Here is a 26,595-nt window from a genome sequence, read left to right on the forward strand (position 1 = left end):
CATCAAATTCCCTCTAGTCCAAGGATCTTTTCTTCACAAGGAAGAATCTAAGCCAGAAGGAAACATCGCAACAGGGAAATGTTTACCTTCAAGGTAAGTTTTGTTCATCTGTCTTTTTTCTTTGTTTTTAGAATGCACTGCATTTTAATCTCTGGGAACAACAGGTGTAGATATAGGAGATCTCTGCATTGTTGGCCTGTCTTACCATCTTTCAAGAGCTATTTATTCAGAGTTCTGTTGAAAGATAAAACCCAGGGGACAAGTTCTTCAGGACACTAGCTGCAGGGAGTGACATTTTACTCATTCCTTCTTGAGGGACCCACTAAGTCTCCCTGGGGATCCCAGGGGAGATTTGATGACTTCCCTGTGGATTGGTGAGTGTTTCATCAGTTCTGAGGGGTCAAGACCACTTACCACTGAGAAATTTCTTAGGACTTTCTTAATCTGTGCAGGTTTTTAATGGCCTAAGGCAGTGGGTTTGACTTCTCTGTGTACCTGATTTCTGAAGCAAAGCAAATTTCCTAAGGGATATTTGGAAATGGACAAACGGGAAAAATGGCATGTGATTATGGAGGTCATTCCTTTTAAGGAATAAATTCCATGAGTCTTTATGTAATTGTAAAGATGTTTGTAGAATACAGCTTGCTCAAATAAGCCCAAAGCCGTATGGATTGGAGATAAAGAGGCTGGGATCAAGTATGATAGATTTTTTTTTCTACCTTTGTTGCCTCTATTACAAATTTCTTTATTAAAGGTGAGTGCCGGGGTGCCTGTGCTGTAAGGACCCATGTTGGTTTGAAAGTTGTGCTCTGACCTATGGGGAGAAGGTGGCAAAGAGTAGGGGAGGACAGGAGGAAGGTAGAGGGAAAGGAAAAAGAGGAGGAAGGTAAAGGGAAGCCAGGAGAAGCTGGGGAGGGGGCAGCGGGAGGTAAGGAAGAGTAGATGAATATGGAGGGAGGAAGAAACCGGGAGAGCAAAGGGAAGGAAAGTGGGAGAGGATATGTAGGCCAGGGGCATAACTGGCTTAGTATTCCTTATATACCAGGCAGTGGGGTTTCACTTAAATTGCTTCTCTAATTCTCAGAGACACTGCTAGTTAGCTGTGGTGTAAGCCCCACATTTCAGAAGAATAAACTGAAGCTCAAGAGTGTCAAAAACTGCCTGAGGTCACGCAGAAAGGATAATCCAGGCTGCATCTTGATGTCAGAGTTCTGACCATTCACCTCCTTAAGACCCTACAATAAACACACACTTTAAACCAAAGGCAGAGCATAACCTTGGGGCTAAGCAGGCTTATGCCACATGGCTACAGACTTGTGGCGTGGCTCTCTTTTATGAGCTTTCATTGCTGGTCAAATGTAAAGTTTATCTCAGTAGCGTTTAGTCCATTATTTGTTATTTTTTAATGTATGTTAGTCACCAGGGAGCTCACCAAGTGCTAAGTTCCTAAGACTTCACCCAAAGGCACTGGCTTGGAGTGAGATGTTCAATGTTCCCAACACAGGAGCTCAACCTGACAGTCTAGAGCATTCAGAACAGTAGTTAGTACGTGAGCAGATACCCTGTCTATCATACATAATAACAAGCTGTATTTGAAAATAGCTTCAATTATCAGAAAATCCCTCTTATGTTAAACAAAGAAATCTCAAATAATCTGTCTGGTTTTCTTTTTCTTCTTTTTTCTCCCCACCCCTTTGGTTTCTCAAGACAGGGTTTTGCTGTGCAGCTTTGGAGGCTGTCCTGGATCTTACTCTGTAGACCAGGCTGTCCTTGAACTCATAGAGATTCCTTGCTTCTGCCTCCTGAGTGCTGGGATTAAAGGCATGTGCCATCACAGCCTGGCTGTGCCTGATTTTCTTAAACAGAACTACATATAGAAAATTTAAGATGTCAGTATTTTATTTCAGTGTGTGTGTGTGTGTGTGTGTGAGTGTGTATGTGTGTGTGTGTGTCTGGTATAGAAGATTTAAGATGTCAGTATTTTATTTCAGTGTGTGTGTGTGAGTGTGTATGTGAGTGTGTGTGTGAGTGTGTATGTGTGTGTGTGTGTGTGTGTGTGTCTGGCTGTGCCTGGTTTTCTTAAACAGAACTACATATAGAAGATTTAAGATGATTTTATTTCAGGGTGTGTGTGTGTGTATGTGTGTATGTGTTCATGTGTGTGTTCGTGTGTGTGTGTGTGTGTGTGTGTGTGTGCTTGTGGAGGCTGGAAGGGTTTTTGGGATTCCCCAGAGCTGGAGTTACAGGTGATCGTGAGTAAGTCATGGTAATTGAACTCTGGTCATTGAAAGAGCACAAGTTTTCTTAGGAGCCCCCTTTCATTTTTCAAAATATTTTTTTCCTGAATGTTATTTTTAAAAAGTGAGCTTGGTAAAGAAAATAACCATTTATGGATGTAAAATTTGCTTCTCAGCAGTGGGTAGGTAAGGGGGAAATTCTGGACCCCCAAACTTCTGATGGGAACATGGAACTCTGTTCTCTGCTGGGCAGCCATCCTTAGAGAATCTCACACTAGACAAAGATATGATTTCCCATTTCCTGTAGCAGCATCCTGGCACACATCACCCAAGTCAAACAAACCATTCAGCGATGCCTCAGATTCAGAAGAACCCTGCGTGTCAGGGTGGAGGCGAGGCTGATTGTAAAGGGGAAGGCACTCTCAAGTAAGGGACCCGGAGGCCTGCCATTTCGAGCTTCTGCTTGCTGTGCTGGCCCAGGAGTTGCTTCTTAAGCCACTAAAACAACTGTGAGGCGAGAAGGATCTGCATGGAAAGATACCATGCGTTTCCAAACATCTCAAACCCTTAGAGACTACTCCCTACTTGTTCACCTACTTGCAAAACAGAAGCAAGTGTTCCTTCATTGATTTAGAAGGAAGTTAATGACTTATATATTTTAAAAGGCAGCAAGGAATGGATATGGATGTGAGATTTCATTAGTGGCTGTTTGTGTATATGTTCTAAAACTTAAAACAATTTGATGAGGAAAATGTAAAAAAAAATCTCTCTGCTACTTACTGGTAAAATAGGGATAATGATGACAAATACTATTGTTTGGTGGTTGTATGTCAGAGCATAACACACATAATTTCTAAAGATCTCTTGATACACAGTTAGTACCAGAGAATAGAATGCTAGTCTCTGGATTGACACGAGTGACAGTCCTGCTGGCTTGCCATGTGGCTCTTCACAAGCCTGTTGGTTCAGTGAACTCTCTTTGAATAACACTTAAAATGATGAGACAGATAGAGAGAAGAAGGGGTGTGCAAACGGCACATGAAATCTAGACTGCTGCTCTTTCCTCAGTTTCCCCCACCTAAGAAGAGACTGCAGGTTGAAAGTGTGATGGACAGGCTTTGTGTAGGTCCCTAACCCTGTGTTATTTTCTTAAGCGTTCCTTTTTGGTTCTGCTGCTCCAGCCAGGTTTAGGGTGTACAAATCACAACATCAGAAACCTCAGCTTGTTTCGATATTTTTTAATGATGAAATTCTGCATTGTCTATCCTCTTTCATGGGTATAAGACCAGAAGAGCTCCAGAGTATAGACTTGTAGGGAAATTGGAAAAGATGAAGGCCTGAATATCCTTAAACACAGTACACAGCTTTAATTTACATCATTGCCAAACATAGCATTGGAATTTGCATGTTGGTGTATGTGAAGTACTGGAAACATTCTGGGTTCTATCTGTGAGCATCCTAGCCATGTAACCTGGAGTTTCCTTTCTCCTGTTACCAACCCCATGGGGAACTTTAACTTCAAAGGTTCAATGTTGCATGGAGTACCATGGACAGTGTAAGTGGCTAGTGTGCCCAGCAGTCATAACCCACAAGTCTCAGCCTCATTTGGAGATGTACCTTGTTCCATGGCCTCTCCTAAAATGGGGAGCCAGGGTAGGATACATTCATAGTTTGGAACCCAGAGTGTGGCTCAGTGTCGGTTGTGATCACACAGTATACACATTTTAGGCTCTTAAACCACAGGATGCAGTGTTCAGAGGACTGACAGTCACAGCTGCTGCTGGGCTCCACAGCATCCCATGAGTCAGCAGAGAAGAGGAGCCCTCTTGGTTACCAGGCCACACTTCACGGAGTCCACATGGAGTCCACGTTTTTACTTCATTAATAAAATACGAGCCCGCTGTCCTTTGGTAGCCCAGAAGTGCGAGGGCACATTTTTTTCCTGTTTTCTAAACTGCATGCAGATTAAAGGTGATTACTTTTGGACTACAACCTGTTAATGATAAATAATCTTTGATTTACTATACATAATAGCAGTGCATTTCTTCTTAAAACAGCAAGCTTTTTTTTACCAAAATGAAAACATTCATTTTTTTATAAATAGTTTAAATACATATTTCATACCAAGGTTATAAAAATAGCTTCTTTTTTCAATAAATAAAGACATTTTCATTTACATGGCAAATAACGCGCGGTTAGGTAACCACTGGCCACCAACTCTATTTTACTGATTGTCTAGGAGATGACATGCAGTGATAATTGTCCCTCTGCCTTCACAAAAAGGAGGAGATCAGCAGGATCCATGCATCCCCAAGGGCCGACAGTGCTATGAATATTGTTCAGGAGTGACAGCCAGGCACTCAGGAAAAATCTTTGCTGCACTTCACAAAAGCCATGTAGGATAAAAGTAACCCGCAAACTCTTTGTCTGGATTCTCTATCTATTCAGACCCTCAGGGTCTTTGGATGGTTACCAAAGTCTGTCAAACAGACCAGTAAGTTAATAGTGTTGATGCTTCTAAGATCTAGAAATTGTTTGCTACAGTGTAGAGGTGGATCTGCCTTTCCCTGGCCCCTTGTCCTCCTTTCTGCAGAATTCCCAACATTGCTTAGGCCCCATGCCTACTCCAGGCCCCAAAGGCAAACTAGAGCTGTCATGCGGCAGCAGTTTAGGCATCAGAAGCTGCCCTATGTGCTGACATCATACATTTATGGCTTCACTGTCCTTTGCATCTGCTGTGCTTGTGACAATTTCTATTGGAAAGTTCTCCAAGGGCTCTGTAGAGGCTGACATCATTGCTTCTTGGTCCCAAGAGCCTGGTAAGTTTTCCAAACTGAAGGAACTCACAGGTCTGTGGGTAATGCTGCCCTCTTCTGATCTGCTTGGGAGAATGAGGTGCAAGGATGCTTCTGGTGAGGAACAGACTGAGGATGAGAGAGTGGCCGAGACTGACTGCAAAGGTGTCAGCGTGGTGTCAGAATGGGGGGAAATGCACCTCAGGAACTGCAAGTGACCTTCCTGGATGACCTGGCAGTGGGATGGGGAATAATCAAACTTTGGAGAATGACGCAGTTCACTATCTGCTGGGTTTTGCTCATGAGCTACAGTTCTTTGAGGGCTGCTTCCCAAAGAGGAGGGATCCACACTCCAGATGTCAGAGGTGACATTACCACGATAAAGCTGTGCTCCACCTGTCTGAAAATGGAGGCAAGGTTGGTGAGCACTCCAGCTCACCCTGGTCTGCAAGCTTTCTCTGGAAGGACACATCGGAGTGGGATGCAGGGCACAAAACCTTGATGGCTGCTGAGGTGACAAGATGTTTTCCAGAAGTTGCATGACGTTCCTCATATCTTTCCCTAGTTGGGAGACCTCCTGAGTCAATGTTGTTACCTGTAGAGAGAAAGCAGAGTCAACAACAATGGTCACAGGTACACAGGGTGGACAGGTCTTAGAGCATTGAAGACAGAAAGTGAAAGACGGCCACTCCAACTCAGAGCTAACCGAACTCAAGGTGAGTGGCAAGGCTGGGCACATAGACAGGTTTGTATCCTTATCTAAAGACATACCCACTTAGGAGAGATGAGTGTGGTTAGGGGTCTGTGGTGATATATCGTTTGCAATTTATTAAAGCCACTGAAGGTCAAAACAGCAAAGCAGCCATACTAGTTAGCCATAGAAGCCACGCACACATCTTTAATCCCAGGACTCAGGACTCAGGTAGATGGATCTCTGAGTCCATGACCACCCTGGGCTACCGGAGAGTGAATCAGGGCTCATGCCAGTAAGCCCTGATTTGAGAGGTATAAAAGGTAGAGGCATTCAGTCTGAGAATTAGTCTCTAGCTACATTGAGGAGAGCATAGCAGTCTGAGTGAATCTGAGGAGCAGTGAAGTGTAGGGAGTATGAGGATTGCCCCCATTGGTCTGAGGTAGAGGTAAGAGCTAGTAGCCAGCTGCTTTGCTTTTCTGATCTTCAACTTGAAGCTTAAACCCCTTTATCAGTCCTGGGTCATTTATTTATCGTGTTACAGAGTTCTTAATCGGTAACCGAGGAGGTATCACTGCAAAGGATTAAGGAAGCCTTGAGCACCACTGACAGCTTCTGCTTCCTAAGAGTGGATGGGATGCTGACAGGTACGCAGATGTCATCAGTGCCCAGAGGGACAGATACCATGTGCTATGTACCAGGCACATTGAGTGTGGTGACTGAACAGCAGCTGTAGCTTAACATTTCCTAGGGCTGGTCTTGTAACTACAGGTCCAGAGACAAAGAGATCTCCAAGAAGGAGAGGGTGGTGAGAATTCTTACCAGATTTCGTAGCAAGAGAGCTGTGGGGAAAAATGTAAGTTACAAGAAGAGATGAAGACAAAAAAATCTGTGAAATGGTTAACTACAGGCAAGCCCTATGAACATCCGAGTGTCCTGGGATCTATCAAGTAACTAGGAGGTCCTTCAATTGTACTGTGTCTGCTTCGCTCATAGGAGAGGTTAATCCTTTATAATTTATCAAATTCTCAAGAGGAGACACAGTCCCTAAACGTAAGAATAACTGAAAAGTAATCATTTAAAACAAGAAAATCTACTGACAGAGTTGTTTCCCTGACATTAGATTAAAACAACAACAACAACAAAACGCCACAGAGTCCACTAGGAGACTGGATGTGGCTCCAGTCCGTGCTTTCTGACTGGTTTGATTGACCTCAAACAGGATACATACACATTTCCACTCTTCAGGTTACCCAACACTAACGTAGTGTTGCAATGCTTTGCCATCTCTATGTTAATACATGATAGCTTATGATAGTTTGCCATCTCTATGTTAATACATGATAGCTTATGATAGTTTGCCATCTCTATGTTAATACATGATAGCTTATGATAGTTTGCCATCTCTATGTTAATACATGATAGCTTATGATAGTTTGCCATCTCTATGTTAATACATGATAGCTTATGATAGCACTGCTATGATTTGATCTTACTATCACAGCCACAAAGGTTCCAACAGCAGCAGTTGACTCCCCAGGTAAACACCATCAAGGCTCAAAAAATAGTTTCAACATCATGATACCAAGACCAAGATTTCTATTTGGGGCAGGCTTCTTTATCTTTTCTTACACACATTTTAAAAATACCTACATAATCAGTTTTCATATAAATGTCTGCTTTATGAAGAATATACCCTTTAAATCTTCCACTCTCCTCCTCTCCCCACTTAGTCCCTTTTGTTTCCCTAGACAGCTTTACTGTTATTGTCTACACATTGCTAAAACATCCAGTTCACTTCCTGTGAGAGCATCCTGAAGCTACTTCTTTGCAGCTCCAGCAGGAGGTGGCACTGCTCAAACTGAGGCATTTAGAAAGTCTAGAAAGAAGTCATTCTGTGGTTCAGGCTTCTAACTATTAACATATTGGCTGAAATTGCAAGACCCAAACTCTTTGTGGTACTGTGGAACTGTAGGGAACCAAATGGATACTTGTCTGGCTTATTTCAAGTGGATCTGAAACTGCTGGAAATAGAACATGCATCCCAATCTCACAATGGGGTGGAAGGATAAACATGAAGGACTGAGTCAACTCTCCAATCTGCATGTGTGGATCATACCCACTCAAGGTCACAGGATCCCTGCCCCACAGACACGCTGAAGGTTCTATGGAGTCCTTTTCTCCATTGTCAGCACTTCAGGGTACATTCTGGCACTAAATGGGATGATTGAAAGGACATCTGAATGACTCTCTCTGTGGACACAGTGAGCCCATTCCTGAATCAAACTCACCTGGATTGGTGGATTAACTGAGCTTTCAGTAAGTATGCCCCCATGTGGTGGCCCCAAAGGGAGTGGTACTTTTAGGAGGTGTGGCTTGATTGGAGTAGGTGTAGTCTTGTTGGAGAAAGTGTGTCACTGTGGAGGTGGGCTTTGAGGTCTCATATATGCTCAAGCCATGTCCAGTGAGACCCACCATTTCCAGTTGTCTGCAAGTCAAGTTGTAGGACACTTGGCTATTTCTCCAGTCCTGTCTGCCTACATGCTGCCTTGCTGCATGCAAGCCAACCCAATTAAATGTTTCCTTTTGTAGGAGTTGCTGTGGTCATAGTGTCTCTTCACATCAATACAAACCCTAAGTAAAAACCCTTCATTTAGAAGTGGATAAAGACAAAGCATTGGAGGATGGATTTTGAACAGTATTCATGAAAGTTTTAACAAATGTATAATGATATCACATTTTCATGATCAAATTAACCAAAAACATTAAGACAGGCAGGGTTCAAAGTGTGAAACAACACTGAGGCCCAGAAGTGAAATGATGTTTTATTTTAAAAATGAAAAGTGTGTGTGTGTGTATGTGTGTGTGTGTGTGTGTGTGTGTGTGTGTGTGAGTGTGTACATGATTGGTAGTACCCTCAGAGGCCGGAAGAGAGCATCAGATCCCTTGCAGTTGGAGTTACAGGTGGGTATGAGTCCTCTGACATAGGTGCTGGGAACTGAACTCCTATCAGTTGTAAGAGTAATGTGGGAACACCAGACCTTGAGCAGAGACCCACTTCCCCTTCTGCCTGGGAGTAGGCAGCTGTAAGACAATGTTTAGTAAAAACATGTTTACTAAAAATGATACAATGCCGGGGGCAATAAGTTCCTGGAAAAGGCCTTCCCACAGAAACCGCCCTGACCTTGACCTTGTCCAAAGACTAACCGCACCTTCAAAACCCACACACATCCACCTCTGGTGGCAGGGCAGAACCAGCCAGGGGAGAGGATAGAGCAGAAGCTTCTCTGGTGGGAGCTTTTCTTAGGAGGTTTTCTTGAACCTTTTTGGAGCCTGTTTAAAGTTTTCTTTACATCGTTGAATGAGTCTCTGTGTTGTCAATCCCCGACACCCTCTGCACGTTCTCGGACACAGGCTGCGCAGCAGACGTGACAGAGTAATATGCTCTATTAGTTGCTGAATCACCTCGTTAGCCCCCCCAATGGTGTTTTTAAGTTTACTTATATCATGAATAATGACTCTGATCTAGAATCCAGGTCTTATCTTTTGCTGCAGTATGTGATTGCGTTGAATCTGACGGAGTTGGGAGATGCTTCCTAATGTATTTAGAATCTCTACAAAACACAGTGGCATAAACCATTGCTTCATGGAGAAGAGTTATATAGATTGTCAATTCAACATCAGATAAGTAAATAGTGTAATCTCAGAAAGCAATTCCACACTGATTAAACAGTAAATTCTCTTCAAAGCAAATTATATGAACAACAACAACAAAAGATTTGCTACAGGGTAAACACCATAATTCAGAATAAATGGATTTCTAGCTTTCAAAATAAAAATTTCCCATTTTTTCGGAGCCAAGTTCTTGACATCTAACTTACACTGTGCAATCACCACATATTTGAGGCCATGAACTCTGAATGGGAACCCATGGACTCCACTGGTTCTAGGAATACAAATACTTATTAACTGTTCCAAAAGACAAATTACTGCCTTAGCTAGAACTAAAAACAACACAGAAGTCAAGAAAATAGAGCGTTAAGTGATGTGAGGGAAGAACTCCATCACTGTGTTCCCAGGGTCACGCCCCTGCACCCTGATAAAGTTCCATTAGGGATTAATCCCTTTTATGTAGGGGACCTCTTCCTTTGTAAGGACAAAGTCAGTTGCCACAAACAGAGACAGCATCTCCTGAAGGCGGAAACGACAGTGACACTGAGGGGACAGTGACATCCACACAAGACACAGTAGGTTTTATTGCAGTAGTGTGCACTGGTCCCTGCTGTGTTTGCTGACAGAGTCTATTCTAAGATAGGAAAGACGTGAGTCTTGATCAAGTATAAGAAACAAAGAGTTTACTTTTTGAGGGTGGTAGAATTCAAGACACCACCTGGTTAGAAAAAAAGAAAGAAAGAAAAAGAAAAAAGACCAAATAGAATTGCCAATGAAGACTGTTGAGGCTGATTTCTGTGCAGGATTGTCCAGTTACCAAGTTTTGAACTTCTTGCCAGATCACTGTGAAGAGAAGCAGTGCAGCCAAGCAGGGCCACCCTGGCCAAGCAAAGGCAAGCTTTCTTCTTAGCCCAACAGCAACCTACAATCCTCACACACTTCTGTCACTGATACTAGAAAACGTAAGAGTCTTCCCAACCACACCCCTTCTCCATCATTGTTGTTTTCTCTTTTGAAACTTTGCACACTGGGAGGCTGAGCTGATGTGGACTTCTGATTCCAGATAGAGAGAATGGATAAAATGAACATTACTTTTCATCTACTCACTTCTCTCTCCTTCCTTTCTTCCTCTTTCTCTTTCATTCTTTCTCTTCCTCCCTTTCCCGTGTCTCTGCTTTCTTTGCCTATGAACGAAAACCCAGCAGTCTGGAATTTAAAATTGTTGGCCAAACCAGTTGACCATCACCACCTATCTGTGCAGCAAATCGCTCCTCCCCAACATTTCCTGTCATCTGAAGTCTGCCTAGAAAAGGACAGCAAGGAAAGCAGCATTTGAGCTGTCAAGTGACTCACTTCTCTCCCGACACCAGCGCATCCAAAGGCTATGCTCTCAGTTTGTGTCAGGATCACACATTGAAGTCTCAGTTCACAGTGGCCACACAGCTTTGTTTGGGATGCCTCTACTAGTAGCAGACATCACCTTTTGTCACACACTATGGGGCAACAAACTTGCCAGCAGTGATAATGCACATGCATGCATGCATGACATGTATGAAGGAGGGAACCACTAACTTACCACACTTCCTTATTTCTCCCACATCCAGGATTCCTTAGAGCCTACAGCTCCAAATTACCTTAATGAGCTCTACTGATGCCTTTTTACCCATATCCCTCCCTCCACTGTATCGTTTCCCCATAAGGACTGTGATGCATGCCTTAAATAATGTAGATGTAAACTTTAGTCCCTATATAACTGGTTTTTGTGTAAGTATCCCGTGTGGTTTACTTGAGGATTTCTGCATGGCAGTGAATACTAATCCAAAAGACAGCCAAGAGCAAAGAGCAGTCACAGTCACCTGTGTGACCTATCCTTTGCATCAGCATGGGAAAACCACCCTGTTCTGTTAACACTTAATATCAGAGGAACCTTGCATGTTGGCATGGTCTGGCATGGATTTCTATGGTAGGGCAATGGCTGGGGTGATGGGAAACGGTTCTTTAAGATTCTGTTTCCCAGGTCAAAGGTTGAGTAATTGCAATCAGGCAGGTTGGGGATTCTCTATCAGGAATCTGAGACGAAGTTTACGGATGTGCACGAGGGTGTTGCTTAGAACTGAACAAGGACCTGTGTGGGCTAAGTGCAGGGAGGGCAGGGACTACACTGGTTTTCAAGCAGCAAAAGTTTCTGCACAAATGTTGCCATAGAGCACACACGCCAAATTTTGTCTTGGTAGATGGGTAGTTTAATTAAGAGCAAATTGCATGGCAAATTTCTCAACGTATGTTTCTATTTTTTAACTAAATTTAAATAATTTTCCTACTGATCAAAACTTGCAAGGACAGAAATTATTATCACCAAGCTTCTAGCAGGTGAGAATGCTTCATGTACTCTGAATATCTCACCCGAGTCTCTACTGTTTAAAACTGGGAGATTTAGTAACATGTAATTTATTATTTATGCAGTCCATCTGTGGGGCTGACCCCTATTTTCCCCAGTAACTCCAGATACTGTCATATACTGTACTGTGGCTTTAGGTGGAAATGGAGATTTGTTGTTTTGGTGTTTTTATGGTGTGTGTTTTGGGAACAAGAGTGTAAGTCAAAACACATCCTTAGCAGTGTTGTTTGTTTCCTGTGAAATAGCTCTACTTACGAACACTTTCTGAGTCCTGGCTATCACTTCAACCCTTGTACTCTGGAACTTGGTAGTCAGAGAAAAACATTGTGATTTGTGTTTTCATGTGTTAGTGAGCAGATGGGGATGCATCTGGTGATGTATTCTTCTTAGTGTGAAGAGTTCTTGACCTGTCTCAATTTTTGCCAAATATGCATATTTTCCTGCGAGACATAATTCTCTTAAACTCAGAGGTACTAATTGCACCAAAGTCTTCCTGTAACACACACACACACACATACACACACACACTCACACTCACACACACACACACACTTTTACAAGCTAATTCAGGCTACTAAGTGATCTTTCACTGAATTCTTTGTCATCTTTATTTGTAACCAAACTGTATACTGCCTAAGCGTGGAAGCACATGCCTATTTCCCAGCTACTCTGAAAGCTGAGGCAAGATGATCATGAGTTTAAAAACTCATCTTAAAATAAAGTTAAAAATCCTTAAGTTTCATCTCAGTGACTACAGAGCCCCTCAGTACATTGTGAAGACTTGTGTTCCATCCTCAGTATTGTAAAAAAATCTCGTATATTTATGTTAAAAATACATAATGGAAATGATGTGTATACACTGTGCAATGACTATCTCAAGCTACTTTAAGGACTTCGTCCCATACTTACCACATTTCATTGTCAGGAAATTTAAAATGTGTGTTCTTAGCGATGTATCCATATATAACACATGCTCAATTATAACTGAACAGCGAGCATCTTCCTTTGTCAAACTGAAACCTTGTGTCTTTTGCTTGCCACGCCATCCTCACAGTCACTGGTAGTCCCAATCTGCTCACAGTTTCTAGAATTCATTCCCAATTCTCACAGAATTGCATCCTTTGGTTGACCTCTCCCACCTTGAGCTGTCGGCGAGCATGTGTTCTGGCCTTTGTTTACTATCCCATTGGTGAGTGTCTAGGTGGCATGGAGCTGTGCGCACATGGGTCTTGGAAGTTTTCTTACTATGTTGGCAGGCATGGCCTTAAAGGGGGGAGATTAGAAGTGCAATGGGATTCAAGTCTAACTATATTCAATCTTACAGCTTCGTTTACCTGCAATAATTTTACAAATATATGTTTCCTTACAGATTATCTGTCTTCCCCAATCAATACAGAAAGGAAAGATCAAACCAGCTGACATTCTAGCATGGCACAGGAGCATGATGACAACTGGTGGGTGGACCATGCTCATAGTGGGATCCGCTTAAACTGGCGCTGAAGGGTTACAAAATGAAAAAGAGGGTATGACCATAGGGGGTAGGAAGTAGAAGTGGATCTAGGAGAAGTTAGGAGGAAGAGTGGGGACGAATGTTTTCAAAATGCATTGTATAAAATTCTCAAAGAACCAATAAAGATATTTTTAAATATCAGCATGGAGAGGGGAGGGACTCACAAAAACCACCCCATCTGGGGCAGGGAGAGTCACTGTTGTATGGGATTGTGGCCACTGGCAGGATGACACCATGCTTATGTGAATAAATGGGCAACACTAATTAGGCCAGGCATGTAGTAAGTAAGCAAATAATGAATAAATAAATGAAGCAGCACATGAATTTTGGAGGTAAATGAGATGTGATCAGTGATTCTGAGATCAGTTGAGATTGATATGATCAAGATCCATTGTATACATGCATGGAAACTTAAAATAATAAATGAAAAGGATTATTTATAAAAGAAAGCAGGCTCCTCTCTTTGTCAAAATAGATGTTTCTCAAGTTGGCACAGTGCCTCAGCAGCCAAAGCTATCTTTAAAGAGGAGACTAAGGATGGAGGACACTTGTCTTTCCATTTTGGAACTTACTACAAAGCAAAATAATAAAAATAGAAGAATCTTGGTACAGATAGTCATCAGAATATACTTCTAAGTCTAGAAATAGCCAAGTATGGTGGTGCATACCAGCACACCTGTCAGAGGGCTGCACTCCTCTCCAGGGGACGAAGCAGGAGGATTACAAGTTTGAGTCTGTGCTGAGTTTTCTAGAAAGACTCCAATTAACATTAAGTCCAGACATTAACTGCAATGGTTAATCTTAATTGTCAGCTTAACTGGATTTAGAATTGCAGCAGAAACAATCCTTTGGAGTGTCTATGATGATATTTGCAGAAAGGTTTAATTGAAGAGTAAAGACCCACTCTACATGTGGGTATCACTGGCCTATGTGCTGCGGGCGTATCTGAGTGAGTAAAAGGTGAAGCTGAGCACCAGCACTAACTTTTCTGTGCCTCCTGATTGTGGTTGCAATGAGATAAGCATCTCATCCTGCTGCCACCTCCCCTTCCCCATGAACTGTAACCTTTCCTGGCACGGTATCTTGTCAGATGTTTGGTCACAGTAACCAGAACGCATGCATTGCCTTCACATTCACATTCACTGATTTATGAGCACAGCTTTCAGACCATGTGACTGGAAAGAGTGTTTTAACCAATGGTGCTGTGGAAATTCACACACAAATGAAGCTAAATGCACAACCCACAGAACAGGTACAACTAACCCAAAATAGATCACAGGCACAAAGGCACTGAAGAGATTACAGTCTAAAACTCCAAGAAGAAAACAGAGGGATTCAGTACACTGGATTTCTCTCAGATATGACCCAAAACACAAGAAGAAAAATGAAGACAGACTGGCTGTCTCTACAATCAATCCTAGTTTGCTTCAAGAGAAACCATCAGGGAAGTCAAGCTTCGATCTACAAATCGAGAAGAGAAAACTACAAATCATGTGTTTCATAAGGGACTTGGTTCTGTGAAGTAAATAATAAAAAAGACGACTCAGCTGGAAAAGGAAAAAGGATGGGGAGGAACAGTTCTGAAAGAAGATGGACACGTGGTGAAAACACAGGCAAAGGTACAGCGTGTGTGCAACTGTCAGCGAGCTCTAACACAGCAAGAGCACGTATCTAGTCCTCATGTATTAAAGAGGCCACCATGCTTCACATTTGATGTTTGCATAGGAACTCCTGGTGCAGATTCTCTTACCCGCTAATAGAAGAGCGGTATAAAGGTAGGGAAGACAAACACCTTGGTGAAGTAACCGAATGTGAATCTAAGCACTGCTTCCCTCTAGGGAAGCTTTATCTTTTGCAGCAGGGTTTATGTGTTTTGCTCACTATGCCAAAGCAGTTTTCCCTTCAACACTTTGCCTATGATGTCTACAGCCAGATCTGAGAAACCAGAGCACCTGTAGCATTTACCCACAAATCTCTTCAGAAAGGCTGTGCCTGACCCTTACAGTCCACAGTCCCTGAAGCTTCCCTGCACTAAAGTGTGGGCACTGTATCTAAAGCAGGCTAATATTGGTGCCTGCCCTGTGTCTTTAAAATTCCCTACGTGTTCTGGGAATGTAGGCTAATACCAGTGTTATGTCTTTTCTGACATGTAAAATGTATTTAACCAGTTAATTATGAAGTGTACACAAAATGGAGCAATATCATATATATAATTTATTTCATTGTATTTTTTGTGTGTGCATGTGTGTGTGTGTGTGTGTGTGTGTGTGTGTATGTGTATGTGAAAGTGTCCATGCAAGTACCCAAAGAGGCCAGAACAGCATCAAATCCTCTGAAGCCACAGTTAGAAGAGACTATGAAGTTATGAGCTGCCTGACGTGGGTCCCGGGAACTGAATCCAGGTCCTCTGGTAGAGCATAAGTTCTCTTAAACACAGAGCCATTGCTCCAGATACTGTCCATTAAGTTTTTGAGCAAATATCAGAATGCAGATTCATCAGTGCTCCGACAGTGTGTCCAGTGCCTGCAGTCTGCACTGCAGTCTGTTATCCTGTTCTCCAGCACTGCACCCAGTGCCTGCAGTCTGCACTGCAATCTCGCTATCCTGTTCTCCAGCACTGCACCCAGTGCCTGCAGTCTGCACTGCAATCTCGCTATCCTGTTTCCCAGCAGTGCACCCAGTGCCCGTGGTCTGCACTGCAATCTCTGCTATCCTGTTCTCCAGCACTGCACCCAGTGCCTGAAGTCTGCACTGCAATCTCTGCTATCCTGTTGCCTGGCATTTTGGAAACAAACTTCAGAGTCATGAGTACATTCCACATTTACTACGAATGCATTTCTTGTTTGATAGTAACCCAATAAAGTACAGTGCAAGAGTAAAGCAATTAACTGATTCCATCTACGAAAAGTAGAAGGCACACAAAACAGAGTATTAGGCTTTGACTTCATTGTTTTGTTTTTCTTATGTCAACAATATGGCTTTGTGGGAGGTGTAAGGAAAACACATGTAGGAGGCTGTATGGAGTAACTGCACATTCTGAATCTACTTCATATTTTCACTGTACCTGGCATAGTGGCATTTAGTACACTACACACAGGATTAAGGCTATATACATTTAATCATGTTTAAAGGGTAAAGTTGTTTATTTGTTTTGCTTTCTTAAGCTACAACTGTGAGGAAATCAGATATTTTACTATACGGAAAACCCAATCTTTAGAAGGAGGTGGTTGGTCTACCACTAATTTTTATCTTCTTACTTCAATGAGTAGTTCTCAACAGAAAGACACTGATGGACATATCAAATTGCAAGAATCCTGTGTTTTCCAAATGGATTTCTGTTTACACAGACTGATGGGCCACACTATCAAAGGACAGTAACACAGTTCTTTAGCCTGATGTGGGCAGTGTCCACACTCAGAAGAGAAAGGCCTCCTTTCCTAAGAAGAATGGCTGACTCTAAGGTTCAGTTAAGAAATTGATCAGTCGCTTAGCACTCTTAAGCATTTGTGTCAAATGGAAGTGGGCAGAAATCTAATGGTATAATGGGTGGTTTTAGCCAGAGCAATGTCAAAGAAGGCAGACTGCCAACAAGAAGCCTAACTGTCTTCTTCCCCTCCTGTTTAAAAAAAAAAGTATTTTATTTTTAAATTTTAGATGTCTGGCCTGCATGTATATCTGGGTACCGTGTGTGCATGGTGCCCACAGAGGCTGGAAGAGGCCCTGGAACTCTGGAACTGCTGTTGCAGGCAGTTGGAAGCTAAGTTTGTGGATGACAGGAAGCAAACCTGCAGGGCGGCCAGTGCTCCTCCCCAAACATCTCTCCAGCCTCTCTGTGGCTTTCAGAGGGAGGTTATTTGGGTGACTCTCTAATACTGTCGTTTCTGTTCATCTCCTGGCATGTCCTTCTCATCAGTCATCCTCTCACTTCAGAAGCAGTAGGACGGAAGGCGAGGGGGCAGCTGAGTGCAGACCTTCCCTAGGAGACGACCTAACTTAGAGTGCAGACCTTCCCTAGGAGAAGACCTAACTTAGAGTGCAGACCTTCCCTAAGAGATGACCTAACTTAGAGTGCAGACCTTCCCTAGGAGAAGACCTAACTTAGAGTGCAGACCTTCCCTAGGAGAAGACCTAACTTAGAGTGCAGACCTTCCCTAAGAGACAACCTAACTTAGAGGAGTGCAGACCTTCCCTAGGAGAAGACCTAACTTAGAGTGCAGACCTTCCCTAGGAGACGACCTAACTTAGAGTGCAGACCTTCCCTAGGAGACGACCTAACGTAGAGTGGAGACCTTCCCTAAGAGAAGACCTAACTTAGAGTGCAGACCTTCCCTAAGAGAAGACCTAACTTAGAGTGCAGACCTTCCCTAAGAGAAGACCTAACTTAGAGTGCAGACCTTCCCTAGGAGACAGACGACTTAACTTAGAGTGCAGACCTTCCCTAAGAGAAGACCTAACTTAGAGTGCAGACCTTCCCTAAGAGCAGACCTAACTTAGAGTGCGGACCTTCCCTAAGAGAAGACCTAACTTAGAGTGCAGACCTTCCCTAGGAGACGACCTAACTTAGAGTGCAGACCTTCCCTAGGAGACGACCTAACTTAGAGTGCAGACCTTCCCTAGGAGACGACCTAACGTAGAGTGCAGATCTTCCCTAAGAGAAGACCTAACTTAGAGTGCAGACCTTCCCTAGGAGAAGACCTAACTTAGAGTGCAGACCTTCCCTAGGAGAAGACCTAACTTAGAGTGCAGACCTTCCCTAAGAGATGACCTAAGTTTGGGAGAGACCCGGGCTACTCCAGGTGCGTTGCTGTTACTACAGATGACTTCACGTTTTTGTGACCACAAGAATCTCACTTGTAAAATTCTCACTAGTATCAGTACATGGTGATCCTATCCAGGGTGGCGGCATGTGAGTTTTAACTTCTGTCTGGAAGGGGACTTTACACTCCACTCTCCACATGTCCTTCCCATGGTCCAAAAGAATCCCAGAGCTTCCTTAATTTTTCTTGTGAGAATCTCTCTAGATTCTCTGTAGCTAGGCTTTCTTTTCCTCGTTTCTGGGATGAACATGTTTGACATGTTCCCTGAAATCTCCCAGAGGTCCCCAGCAGGCCTGACTGCCAATTACCCAGAGGTTAACTCATTAACACACATCTATACTTCATCTTCAAGCTTTTCTGTTCTGTTTTTCCATCATGCTTCATTGACCTCTTCCAAAATAAATAATTATTTGCATCTAAAATGTCCCATAATGTGTCTTAAATTACTATTATTTGGGGGAAAGCAATTAAAACTGAGTCAGCAGCCGAGGAGTTACCTTATTCTATGTAAGTGGGCAGAGAGGTTGATCTTATCAAAACAGAGGGTAGGCCTACACAGTTCCCAAGGCATGCTTTCCTAGATTAAGTGTAAATCTGAATCAAAGGCATTATTGGGGAAACAAGCATATTCTAAAGTTGATTCTTGGTGATGGCTAAATGAATACAAAACTAAAACTTATTTAATCACATATTTTAAAACATGAATTTTATGATACTTAAATACATCTTAATAATGTTGTTGAAAATTACTTTATTTTACATGGAAAATCTTAAGATTCAGAGAGGAAAAGTTCCAATGCTACATAGCAAATAAGAGTTGGGTAAAAAGCAGAACTTAGGCCAAAATAACTCTGAGAAATTACATTCTTCCATGGACTAACACTCTTGTTTTTGACTCATAGAAAGTTGAAGGATATCAGTTAAATAAAATGCCAGCTCAGAATATGCTTATATTTAAAAAAAAGTTGCCATGTGCTGTCAAGTTCGTGGAAAACACACTCTGACAACAAAGAGGCCCTGCCTTGTGCCAGACTCAGCACTCAGGTCAAATGTTCTCTAAAAGCCCCTGTCCTGGGGCAGGCTGGCCCCTCAGTCTATGACAGAGGGAAAAACAGCAAGTAGATAGAGACATTAAAATGTGCCCCTGAGAATAGCTAGAAGATCAACCATTTCTGGCAGAGGTTGCTATTATAAAAAGCACCTAGAGTGGGAATAGCAAGCCAGGTGCCCACCCAGAGAGAGCCCTGTCTGCTCTGCACAGGGCCTTTGGTGGGGAGGTGGGAAGTGCCATTAGGCTGCTCAACGGGTCTTCCTTAGTGCAATTCTGCTGGATGCTGGAAGCCACAGTGCCATGGTGAGTTCTGCTTCTTTTCCCACTGTGGTTACTTCACTCTGCTGAGTGTTGTGAGGGTCTGAGTGACTACATTTTGCTGTCTGTCTCCTGCTTTCTCTGTCTGCCACTTCTGTCTTGGACAATGGGTCAAAGGGTATGTGTTACTGCTCCCCTACTTGCACACAGGGAAATGGAGCTTTCTGACAAGTTAAATGATAGTTAAGTCCCAAGGCCCCCTTCTCTCCAGGGGCACAGCTGGTTATTACATCACACTGCTTCTGATGTAAGCAGAGTTCTGACCTCCTCCCCTCCATACCTCACTGTTGAGTTTGTTTATCTGCTGCTTGGTTTCTTCAGCCTTGATGAACAAAACACCATTTCCGATCTCTGGGTCTGAAAAGCGACACACACACACAACAAAGTCAGCCCTTTAGGAACACTGTGTGTTCAAGCTTTGGGGGTGGGGGCTGCAGTGTAGAAAGAAGGATGTCACCTCAAACGTCCCTGCTGCTGAGCTCATGGGGTTTTTCCCCCAGGACTAGACAAGTCTCCTTTCCTTCTTGGGCAGCTCCTGCTGTACTCTCAGGAGGCCATCTCACAGCACAGGGGTTGGTGACCACACTGACTGTGTGTCCCCATGGTCATCAGCATGTCTCAGCACTGTAGCTCTTGTCTTGTCATTCTCCCCAGCACTCCCAATGCCACACACACTGTCCATGCTTCCTTTTTCCATTGGAAAAGGAATTTGCTGCGTCCACGAACACTTCATTCCACTCTGTTTCAGGGGCCAGTCTCCTTTGCATGTTTCACACTTTTACTGTGTCACTCCACTGCTCTTATTTTTGAGTTCTCTTCTCTAGTTTCTCCCTACTCTGTCCAGGAGAAGAAGCATAAATACATCAGGACTTTGGAAAGGAAAAGATTTGACAATGTGACAGAATTAGAACACTTGTTCGTGGAAGAAGAAAAATCACTCAAAACAGATCAAAGGAGTCCTAAGAGCCTGTTTTACAGAGATGTCTTGCAGTCACTCAACAAACCATTCCCATCGTATGCAGTAGGTCAATGCCCTTTTATAGGAGATGGCAATTAATACAGAACCCAGCAAAGGGGAGAGACACTTGAAGGCAATTAGGCAGTGGGTCTGGGGTTCACACTAAAGACTGTATGAAACACTCTTGGGTTTTCAGTACTGAAGTTGAGCCATACAAATCCATGCATACTTTAAAAATGTTCTCTTTGCATTAAAAACCAGTGAGAAGTCAGGGAAGAAATCTGGAGGCAATGCAGGCAAGGTGTAAGTGTAGCCACAGGAGGAGGACAGGCCTAGGAAGACCTGAAAGTCAGGTAAAAGGTGAAATAAAGAAACGTTGTTGCTTACATATTTGAGTGTAGGGCTTTACAGTGGGTCAAGAGAAAGGTGGGTGGACAGGCCCAGCATCTGTGCACTGGCTCCAGGAGACCACAAGACAAACCTTGATTCTGGGCCTCACTATTGGCTTTTGTGGCAAACACAGCAGTGTGATGGAGCTATTATTTCCTTGACAATTGCTCCAAAGTAAAATCAGCATACATGATTTAGTCAAGTTAGTGAATTAAAATTCTACTCCTTTCCAGTTTGCATCCAGTCTTATGTGGACTCTCTGTTTTCCCAGTAGGCAGTGAGTGCTAGGAAGGATTGTTAATTGCCAATAAAATCCTGAGTTTACTAAACAGTGGAGCCTCATCTCCGTTGTTGAAATTGTCCATTCAATGGTCTTTCTTGGTTTCCAGTTATCAGGGGAATGGAACATAAGGATCCTAGCATTTGGTCAGAAGAGGAATGACATGGCCTAGGAGTGCTTGTCTGGTCTTGCTTACCAATTTTCTTCATTTTTTTAAATCTACAAGCATTTAACAACTGACCAGTGTCCAATATTTATCAAATGAAGCTATGTTTTTCTTAGAGTGTACTTTTCATTTCTGATCTTGATCAGGTCTTTTTGTAGGTGAGGGAGTTGGAGAGGGAGAGGGATTGAACTGGGCTTGAGGTGGAGGTATCTTTGGACTAATCACCATCCTTACAGGTTGGTGTCTCACATTCAAATGCTTTGCATCATTCCAAATTGTTTATTCTGACAGTCTGTAAGTATATAGCCTCTTACCAAATAAATGATTAAGGACTACCATTATTTTCAGAGAACACAGGCAACGTGGGCTCTGGGTGTCTAATAGGGACACTCTGTGTTGAACAACAGAAACTGCATACTCCGTTTGCCAGAGATGGCCAGGGGCAGGGTATGCAGGCCTGATTAGAGAACAACTATAGACCTTAGTGTCCAGAAGTGGCACAGACTAAAGTCAAATCGATAAGTGCCATGAAGAACCCTGTGAGTTCAGAAGGCAATGGTGCCAAACACCACACTGTAGAGAGAACAGCATTCTTTTTGTTTGTTTGATTTTTTTTTACTATAAATTTTATTTGAATTAGAAACAATCTTATTTTACATATCAATCCAAGTTCCCTCTCCCTTCCATCCACCTATGGCCCCCACAGCTCCCCCATCTCATCCCCCATCCACTCCCCAGGGAGGGTGAGGCCTTCCATGAGGGATCATCAAAATCTGGCAATTCATCTGGGGCAGAGCCTAGGCCCTCCCCCACATATCTAGACTAAGAGAGAATCCACCCATGGGGAATGGGCTCCAGAAGTCCGGAGAACAGCATTCTTAAAGATAACTATCAGGTGCTTACCTCCAAGGGGAGGGGAAATTCTGGGCTCTGGCCTGATTTGTTCAGAGCCAAAGTCAAAAGTCTGAGTTTCCTCACTGCTGTTGCCATCTTCAATTCCATCGACAATCCTGCAGCAAGTACAAGGAATTAGTTGGCTATGCATTTACACTTATGAATTCCAGAATTTATATAAGACCTCTAAGATATGTTGTGTTTAATTTCTAAATTCTTGGTGCTATAAAGTTATTCCAGCCACATAGTAACCACTTGGTGGGGGGACTGCCTATGAGTTCTGTGTGTGTAACATGCATTTCAGAGTTTGAAAACAGGTTTAAAAAAGAAGCATAAGCCATTTAAAGATTTCTGTATTTTTCACAATTGAAATTATAATATTTGGTATTGCATAAAGTATACTACCAAAGTTAATAGCATTTAGAGTTTACTCACTTTAAAATGTGGCAACTAGAAACTTTAAATCTATATATATGGCTTACATTTTAGCTTATATTTTATTTTTGTTGGATGTTGATGCGATGAGAAATTAGACTTATTTATTTTCAGGTTTAAAACTCAGGTTAAGATTTACATATACAAACACACACGAACGCACAATTTTATCTCCATTTAAGAAAAAACATTTTAACTTAACGACTGAAACATAACAGAAGACAAGTTCAATGATACCTCTAGACAAAGCCTTAAAGCTACCTATTTGAATGTGAAAGAATTTTATTTGCTGTTGTTATTCTGGGACCTGCCAGGCAAGTGAATCCTACCTAGCTCTAGCCCCAGCCAGAGTGTTTAAGTCACTGACAGCAGTTGAGTCTTCTTTGGTAAATGGTGTCTAATTTGTTCACTGCTGAATACAAATAAGTATATTGTATAAAATGTATACAGACAGATAACAAAATTCAAAATGAAAGTCCCCAGTAATTACTGAAGCTATAAATATTTTGACAAGTGCTCTTGAAGTGCTCTCTATGTAAAAGAACTTACACTCATTGGACAAGTGTATGAGCCTAGTATCCCTGTCTTCCATCTCTGAGACTTTTCTAGCTAAATGTTATCATGCTTTCATCCCACTCACCCTAATGCACAATACACAGATACTGTGTTTTTTCTGCAAGTGGAAAAAGAACTTGTACATTAGAGCCATAATTTGGTTTACAAGTCAAGAAAGAATTTGAATCCAGGTTCCAGTCCTTACAATTGCTGCTTTCATTGACAGAATAGTTAAGTCTTCATTTATACAACATTATAGTAAGAAATAACACAAACTACTCCTCAGGACTCCAGGAAGACTACAAAAACAAATGGAAAATCACCTCACAAGGTATATGGAACCTAGAAAATATTCAGGGTTTTTTCCTAATGCAGTTGTTTAGCTGTTTGGGGACACTGAAGTTTCTTACTGCCTCAGAGCATGGGTTTTCTACCATCTCAACCTCCTTTAGTTGGTTCTGCAGTGACTTTATTTTCAGTGCAAAGACAACTAGTTTTACTAAGAAGAACAGAAATGAAACTAGTTTCAGTTATCCACAGTAACAAGCAGAATATTGCGACAAGGACAACAGCCCACAATCATTCATCATTTCACCCTGTTGTTGCACAAGATTTGGGGGTTAAAAGGTAACACTGATGGATCTTGCTCTCTTCCATCTCTATTGCGAATTCAATTATAAACTGCATCATAATATGTGAGATAAATTAGTACAAAAGCAGAAGTGATGGACATGTACTGCAAACCATTTACTTTATTATGAGTGCAATCTTCATAGTACTCTCTCTCTCTCTCTCTCTCTCTCTCTCACACACACACACACACACACACACAATCTGAGTATATATATAGTTCAAAAACTCACACGTGGATCCGGAAAACTGAAGAATGGAGGTTGTGACTTCATAGAACAGAAGGGCTCAGAAGGCTGAATAATTTATGAGGTGTGTGCCAGTCTGTGTAGGAGCACATGCAGAAGTGTAGGCACTCACCTGGGAGACTGCTGGACCGAGGAACTCTTACCTTGGACTGAGCTCTGGGGTTCCAGCGCTATTCAGACTGCCAAGCTGCACTTTCAGGTTCCTTTCTTTCCGTCTGCCATGGTTAGGTGGGTCAGCCTCCTGCTTGTTTTTAGGGGAGTTGGCAGTGGAGACTCTAATCGGGGAGTGGAATGGTACTGTCCCTGAGGCTAGTTGCTTTAAGCTTAAACCTAGATAGCTCTTATTGCTTCCAATCTTTTTGTTGAGTGAAACAGAGGATCTCTTTGTGTAGATAGGAGAAAGGGAGGTGGTCTCCTCTTCCTCTACCTCTTCCTCCTCCTCCTCATCTTCCACAATGGATGGGAGTCTCTTGTTGATGCTTCCATTCCCCTTGGGCTCTGCCTAGATCAGTGGATAATATAGATTAGTACAGATTGCTACAAGGCATATCATTCATGCCAGAGGTCCTACTGAAAAAGATCCAATTCCTTAGAGATTAGCAAACCTTTTCATTGTGTGTTCTTATTTTCCAAGTTTAAAAAGGCTCCCCAGTTTTCATGCCCAGGTTTACTTCTCTACCTTCCTGGTTTTAACTCCCAATCATTCTCTGGGACTTTAAAAATATTTGGGTGGTGATTTTACTCAGCTACTCACTCATAATCATAATAGATGGCACTCTCTTAGGAATGTGGACATTTTAATTTGATCACAGGGTTGTAGGATTTAAAACTGCAATGTTGTTTGGAGGAACTCAACTTGAGGATCAGCTTTAGCTTCATGTTTGAGGACATGAGTCTGTCCTATCTGTTTTGCCCACATGAAGCATTTTTAGTTTCCTTGCCTTTAGCCCCTCCTTGTTCTTACAAGTCACTAACAAGATACAAAGCAAATTCCTGCTCCTTTGAAGAACCATGAGATATGTAGGAAGACAAATTTTCCAGAATCCATCCCAGGATTACCATGCTCTTAGCCAGAGAATCCAATCTCCTAAGTCAAGGAAGAGACAGTAGGAGAGAAAATAACTGATGAGACAGCATAGCAGCAGAGCAGGGGGTGGGAGAGACAAGGTCAACCCCTCTGAACTATTGCAATGATTCTTGCGTAGACCCAGACATGATCTCTGGGCATGTTCACTAGTCAGTTTATTTCCAGAAAATGAATTCATTTTTCTTGGCTTTAGTTTCCTTTCTAGACGAAGTTGCATATACATATTTGACAATAGTTGCTGATGAAAATAATAGTAAACACTGAAAACACCTAAGATTATTACTTAAGTTTCATGAACTGTCATGGTGATTATGCCAAGAAGTACTTGGTTCATTGGTATGTTTGGATGTGTGATATCTATAATAGCCATCATGAAACAACAAAAATACTGTGGTGGTTCCAAAGCCCTAGCTCATTTATTTTAGGCATTAGCCACTAAGTGAAATAAAGTATTGTTTACTCATTTTTTGTTAATCTTAATACCTCAAGATTTCTGAATAAAATAGTGTTCCTACTGACATATTCTTTCTAGCTACATATCAGTATTTTAATCATCTGTGAAGCTATGAATTCTTTATTGAAAAGTCATGGTGCTGTTTTTTCTTGTTTATTTTGTTTTCAGTAGCAGTTAAAACTTAGTGCTTTAACAAAAATTGGACCCTCATGGAATTGTACAAGATCATTGTGTACTTTTATTGTAGAACAGAAAAATTAACTTGCCCTGCTAAAGACACAACAGGGCATCAGGGTAGATGCTGGTTATTCATTTACACACAGCTATCCTGCTTTCTTAATTAATAAGATTGTTAGCAGTCGCTGTGACTTGATGGGGGAGGTCCTTCTGTATATACATTTCCCTTATTGGTTGATGAATAAAACAGTGATTGGCCAATAGTCAGGCAGGAAGTATTGATGGGACTACCATATGAGGAGAATTCTGGGGAGAGGAAGGCAGGGAGAAGCCACATGTAGATACCCGGAGATAGGATGAGCCAGGCATTCTCTGGTAAGATAAGGCCATGTAGAAATGCATAGATTAATAGTTATGTGTTAATAATTAAAAGAGAGCTAGCTAGTAAGAAGCCCAAGCCATCGGCCAAACAGTTTATAATTACTTCAAGTCTCTGTGCGTTTATTTGGGGCTAATCATGTGTGGGACCAGGTGGAACAGAAACTGTCTAGAAGGACTATTGGCAATGAACTGTCCTAGGTAGCTTTAATTATCAACTTGATACGTCCTGGAGCCATCAGAGCAAAGTATCTAAATCAGAAGTGCAAATCAGACTGTGTCTGTGCAGATCTCAGTGTTAAGGTTGCTTCCCATTGTTACCAGCACCGGCGGGGAAACACATACACTTCAATCCTTAGTCACTCCAGGCAGTGAGCATTGGGAAGATGGGAGACTATGTTGAGTGTGATGAACTAGAGTGCAGAAGGGAAACCTTTAAAGCAACAACAGCTAA

General features: G+C 42.3%; 1 protein-coding gene across 1 annotated transcript in view; it reads right to left on the minus strand.

The window, feature by feature from the left end:
- Positions 1–3,460: 3,460 nt before the first annotated feature.
- The window catches only part of Kcnh8 (potassium voltage-gated channel subfamily H member 8), a 375,994-nt gene continuing 352,859 nt past the window's right edge, over positions 3,461–26,595 (minus strand). Inside the window, exons 13-16 of the mRNA XM_040729522.1 lie at positions 24,189–24,547; positions 22,187–22,293; positions 19,770–19,846; positions 3,461–5,627 (exon numbers count right to left, since the gene is read on the minus strand). Of these exons, the coding sequence (XP_040585456.1) occupies positions 4,938–5,627; positions 19,770–19,846; positions 22,187–22,293; positions 24,189–24,547 (1,233 nt within the window). The 3' untranslated portion in view covers positions 3,461–4,937. The remainder of the gene's footprint in view (positions 5,628–19,769; positions 19,847–22,186; positions 22,294–24,188; positions 24,548–26,595) is intronic.

Source organism: Mesocricetus auratus, unplaced genomic scaffold (assembly GCF_017639785.1).
Source record: "Mesocricetus auratus isolate SY011 unplaced genomic scaffold, BCM_Maur_2.0 Super-Scaffold_100021, whole genome shotgun sequence".
Taxonomy (NCBI): Eukaryota; Metazoa; Chordata; class Mammalia; order Rodentia; family Cricetidae; genus Mesocricetus; species Mesocricetus auratus.